Raw genomic sequence first — 5,944 nt, 5'->3', positions numbered from 1 at the left:
CTTTAGACTTACTAGTGTGAATGATGCAGTGAGCATATTGATGAGGAGACTGGAGGCGCCGAAGACTGAGTAGGAGGGGCTGGATGTGTGCACGCTAACCCGATTACCATATTTTCCGCACATTACGTTTATGAGTTATGGGTGATATTGGACATTTTCATACTCTTTCTTTTATATGTTGATGGTTGTTAGGATTTTCGCAGGTTTCATTTGTGAATTATTTTAAACGACATTTTAGAGTTTGACGGTTATCTCATTTTTTTAACTGCAGTGTTTTTACTGTTAATTGAATAGTTTTATTTAAATTATATAATTTTCATATGTTATTGCATGCATGCATAAAAATGTATATTTCGAAAATTAGCTTGGAAAAAACAAATTTTTAGTAGTATTTTAAGTAGTAGACGTTTCAAATTGCTTATTTGTAATTTTCAGTATTTTTTTATTAAAAAATTAAATTAATGAAACTCATATATTCTATATTTCTTACATGCAAAACATATTAAACTATTTAATCTATGCATGAAGAGCCGTACGTGTGAAAACTGTACCGACATTTTATACTGAAATGGTTAAAAGAAGAATGTGGGGCCTCACTACCCGAGCCAAGATAAAATATGGGTTTGTACACTCACTTGGCCCATCCCTTTTAAATTCTCTTTTTTATATAATAATAATAATAATAATAATAATAATAATAATAATAATAATAATAATAGAAGGTGTAAAATGTGAGATTTCATACCACACGAAGAAATAGGATAGAATTTCAATCCAAGTTACATAAAATAACCATGTATTCAATAATTATAATTTTTTAAACATGATTATTTTTGAAGTATTTATATTTGATTATCTCGAGAAATATCATTAGAAGAGTTACAACACATATTTTAGGGCACTTTGCCATTAGAAATATTTAAATTTGAAATATAAGTAATATGATTAAAAATGTATCAATAAATTAACCCTACTATCTATTAATATACAGTTTCAAAAATTTTGATTTTAAATTATAATTCTCCAAAAGTAGTATTTTAACTATTTTTTTTTTTAAAAAGTCGATCAGAATTCTTATAATTTGGCATATATATTATGAAAAACAGACCATACAATTACATATATCAAATCTTGATCAAAATCAAGAACTCGATTACAACCCAAATTGATATGCATATCATTTTGTTACCAATATGCCAAAGAGCAATTACATAAAATGGACTATTGAAAAAATGGCCAATAAGTCCAATGATTTGCAAATATTAATCACGCATGGAAAAAATATCACATTGGAAAAATATAAAAAGACAAAAAAGGAAGGAAAAAGGGGAAAGAGGAAAAAAATAGTGTTGAAATTTAAAGAGGGAAAAAGAAAATTATTCAAAAACACTTGAATTAATCAAACCTCACTTGTTTTGCACATCTAAGCACACAAATGGACATGGATCTTGTTCATGGGGTATGATCACCGCCTCCGTTCGACTCACTGCCCTGAGATTCTGGCATTCCGCCACCGACAATTCGATAATGGTTCAGTCCAGCAAGAATTCCGGATTGCCCTTCTGATCCCAAGCCACCTTCAACTCCTCCACCGCTGCTGCCTATTTGTTGGCCCGGTAACAGGGCGATGGAGGCCGGAAAGTTCATGAAATGCAGCCCATTAGACGTTGTTCCTCTATACAAAGCTGCGGCGGAGGCGGTGTTATTGAGATTAACCGATGGAAATGTCCATATTGGATCACTACCCATGACTTGGCTGTTGTTGGAATTCGCCACCATCCAAAAATTGGCCGGAATCGAGGCATGGCTGGACGGGACCGCTGTTGTTGTGTTCGACGGTAACAAGTAGCTTCCGGCCTGGTGGTACTGTGGCTGCTGCAACTCCTGCTCCGCCCTGCGTTTCCTAGCGAGAATACTCACCTCCGTATCCATCAACTCCTCCCGCATTTCTTGCTTCGCCTGAATGAAACTAGGGTTTAAGTTCCCCAAAGGGAAATTCAACAACGACCCGGAAGAACTATCCGACGACAGCCCAATACCCGGAAAAATCCCCCGGCGCTGCTGCATAGTATAATTCGAATTGAAAAAACTTGACCTTAGCTGAGATGGTACTGAAATGCTAGATGCCGAACTGCGTAGAGATATGTTGAGCGACGTGAAGTTAGCTGGGATCGTACCCGTTCCCGTGGCGGCGATGACAGCAGGCTCTGCCTGCTGGAGCAGCCACTCAATCGTTTCTCCGTCGGACTTGTGGCCGAGCTCTCGAGTGAGCTGGAAAACCCTAGCAGCACATAAGACAGGCATGCGGATGCGTCTCCCCCGTCCATCGACCTTCGTGTGGCGATCTTTAGTCGATGTTCGCTTCGGAGGTAGCTTCTTGGTGGTGTCCGATGTGGTGGAGAGGATCTGGAGGGTGGAGGTAGCGGATGTCGACCGGGAGAGGGAGCTAGGGTTTGATACGACGACAGTACTGGAGATGGCGAGAGAAGGGTAGGCGGCCGAGCTGGTGGAGCAGCTGGCGGAGTCATCTTCCTTCTTTTCTAGTAATTGAAAGGGAAAGTTCGGGGGACAGCCGTGGCGGTGGATGTGGTGGCCGCGACGGTGGAGATTATCATCTTTTTCTTCCATGAGAAATTTACAAAAACAAGTAACCCCACTTCTTAAAAGTTCTTGCTTTCGTCTATCTTCATTACTGATATAATAATATTAAGCAATAGTTGCACAATTATATATATTGTTTGAAGAAGCACAATTTTTTTCTACGCATGATAAAATTTGCATTTTTCAGGAAAAATATTTTTAATTTATACATATAACGATTATTATTATTTAAATGAAAAATAATGTTTGTGAGAAAAAAATTTAAAAATAATAATTGTTATATGTATAAATCAAAAATATTTTTCCTGAAAAATGCAAATTTTATCATGCGTAGAAAAAAAAATATGAGAAAAAAATTTAAAATTATTTTTAATCCAAATATATAAATATAATTGAATGTGAAAAATGTAAGAATAATAATGAGCTATGGTGTTAAGAAAAATAATGAGTTGTGAGGTACGGTGATCAAGTTAGTAGAGTATATATACATATAACAAAGTGTTTACATGTTCTATTCTCTACAAATATCTTTTTGAGCGAGTTTATTACACAATGCTTATCTAGTGTGAATTAACTGATTGACGTGATTTGCATATTACTGTGTTAGTATGAAGATTTACCTATTGTGGATTTACGAGGCTACATGTTCTCGTTACAAAATTAAAAGACAATGAGCTACTATACTTTTGACCGAGGCTGTCTGTGCTATTTTTATGTACATGGTTAAAATTCGATTCGCCTGAATTGAATGAAGTGAGCTTTAAAAAGTAGCATTTTGGCAAAATGAAAAGTATCGGTATCATGTGCAAGTGGCCACCTTTCTCATCTCTCTGATCAATTCACACACACATATATATAGTAATTTCTGATCTATTCACACACACACATATGAAAATATTGATTGTCCTATAAAATAATGTTATCTAATTAATTAGTAATAAAATTCCTGTTTTGAATTTATAAGTAATATATTTCTAACTAATATTTCTTTAACTTATATTTTTTGTTCGGTAAGTGACATATGGGAAAAATTAAATTTTTATCACTTAACATGTGCATTTTTCATTTTTGATCATATTATAATCAATTCCCAGTCTCAATAAACTAACTTGCAATGTTAGTCTTTTTACTACGAAATGTTGATGTGGCATCGAAAAATGTTCACATGACATTGCAAAATAATGATCTTATACCGAACATTGTTGACATGTCAGATATCATGTTAGCATTCTGGTGAAAATACCAAAATTGAAAAAATAATAAAAAGAAAGTGAAAGCTGCTTACTAAAATCGTGAATTGATATGTTACAAAATCAGAAAGGAAAAATAGGTATGTCACAAGATAAAAAAACATATTTTTTTTAATTTTTTAATCCACTTAATTATTTAAGTTAAAAAGTTATAATTAATATATTTTATTTTCTTTTTGTTAAAAAAAATAGTAAAAATGTCACCTTGAGGTGGTCTTTAATTATATCCACAGCTGCACACTTATTATTGTTTAGTACTGTAGTAGGAGATGGACAGACACCATGTTTCAGAGTCCACGTGAGGTGCTCTTTTTATAAATCAATCCATAAAGACAGTGGAGGCCATTGTGGGATCCAATCCCAAGTCAATTTAATATTTGCATAATAATTATAAATAAATAAATGGAAGGAAAGCTAAGCTAGCCAGCCCTTGTCCCACCCCCATTAATCATTTCATTATTTTCTTTCGCTTTACCTTTAATTTGTTTTGGGAGGAAAAAATCATAAAAGAGCAATACAGTGTGGATACTTCTTGTTTTTATTCATTGAAGTAGAGAATTACATATTTTATATAAACATACTAACAATCAAAATTAGCAAAATCGTTGTTGTAGGGCCGAAATTGGACTATGTAATGTAATTTATCGGTTGGGTAATGAGTGAGCATTTTACCAGATGTTTCTAATATTCTTTTGTGTGATTCATGTTGATGGATATAATCGAGATGAGTGCCAGGAGAACGATATTAAAGCAGACTCGATCTCTGTTTATTAGATGATCACTATAATTGCATGATCTGCTGTTGATTTTATTCCGATTCTAAGAGCACTGATCGAAACCGATTCGAGTTTTGATCCGAGCTTTTGTATTGAATGGCTCATTCAACAAGCATTTTCAATATTATGACTTTAGGAAAAAGTCTTGTCGTTTTACCACATGATATTATGTCTGGTGGTAATGGTGCAACTCTAACTTTTTAAACCGTGCGTACAACAACTCAATTGTTACATTTTGATTGCTTTCTTAGGAAGAAAAATTATTGCACCCAACAGTTATATAAGTTGACATATTTTACTTTATGGCTTTTATTCATTTTACTAAATTGCTGACATGACGTTGAATATTATTGACATGATGTCTAATATCACATACACAATAAAATGAAAAGAAAGTAAAAGTAGGAAAAAAAACTAATTTGCATTTAGATAAAACTTTATGACTTACATGACTAAAAGGAAAAAAAGTCATTTTATGAGAAAATTTTCATATAATTACATTAAATCATCCTTCATCCTCAATTAGATCTTCATTTTGCCAGTAAAGGCGATATACTATTAATGATGTTAGATCATATGTATTTATCCAAGAAAAGTCTTTCGGATAATGCACTTTGGGTCTACATTGGGATTTCCCCTAGAATTTTTCTTTGCTTTTTGCGACTTTGTTTAAAACTTTAATTAACGTTTATCATGCCTTAAACCTAATTTAAACATTCGTTTTGTTGGCCCTTTTCTTGCGTGGAAATCGTCGTTCCAGACGAATGTAGCCAATTGACTTTATATATTAATTACACAGTTATTTAGGGATCCTAATAATGGAACTGGGAATATTATTAATGATTGTGTTTTGATATATGCATATATGAACATTTGCATTTTTGGTAGTGTATTTTTTTCGATTTTGTTAATTATTTTGTGTAATTTTAGTTTTAATTCGTAATCTTTTTATCAGACGTAGTACTGATATGACACCGAGCGTTGATTGTAGGAATATTATATGCTTATGTATAGGAAATCTCTATTTGTAATTCCTGTATTGAGAGATCTAAACTTGTATTTGTGTTCATTCATACACAGATTAGTAAGATTGTGCTGGTTTTTCTCGTGGATGTAGGCTAACCATTAGCCGAACCATGTAGTCTTTGGTGGACTGAATTGTGTGATTACTAATTGTGCATCCAATTTCTTGAGGTGTATTTGAACTGCTAAACTTTGTGTGTACGTGCATTAAATCAATTAGCACAGAGTTACTTATTGATTCTAGATCGATATTCGTGGGAATCAGGAATCCTCGATCAAGAATAGATTTGAAAT

At 33.4% G+C, this 5,944-nt stretch overlaps 1 protein-coding gene across 1 annotated transcript; it reads right to left on the bottom strand.

Annotated features, from left to right (window-relative positions):
• Nucleotides 1-1,091: 1,091 nt before the first annotated feature.
• On the bottom strand, nt 1,092-2,683 carry LOC140803866 (transcription factor TCP15-like). The gene has a single exon (XM_073159721.1). The coding sequence runs from the start codon at nt 2,626-2,628 to the stop codon at nt 1,453-1,455; it is 1,176 nt and encodes a 391-aa protein (XP_073015822.1). The 5' UTR covers nt 2,629-2,683; the 3' UTR covers nt 1,092-1,452.
• Between the last annotated feature and the right edge of the window lie 3,261 nt (nt 2,684-5,944).

The sequence above is a fragment of the Primulina eburnea genome, chromosome 10 (assembly GCF_022965805.1).
Source record: "Primulina eburnea isolate SZY01 chromosome 10, ASM2296580v1, whole genome shotgun sequence".
Lineage (NCBI taxonomy): Eukaryota > Viridiplantae > Streptophyta > Magnoliopsida > Lamiales > Gesneriaceae > Primulina > Primulina eburnea.
The sequence above is the reverse complement of the archived record's forward strand: the minus strand, read 5'-3'. Positions and strand labels throughout refer to the sequence as shown.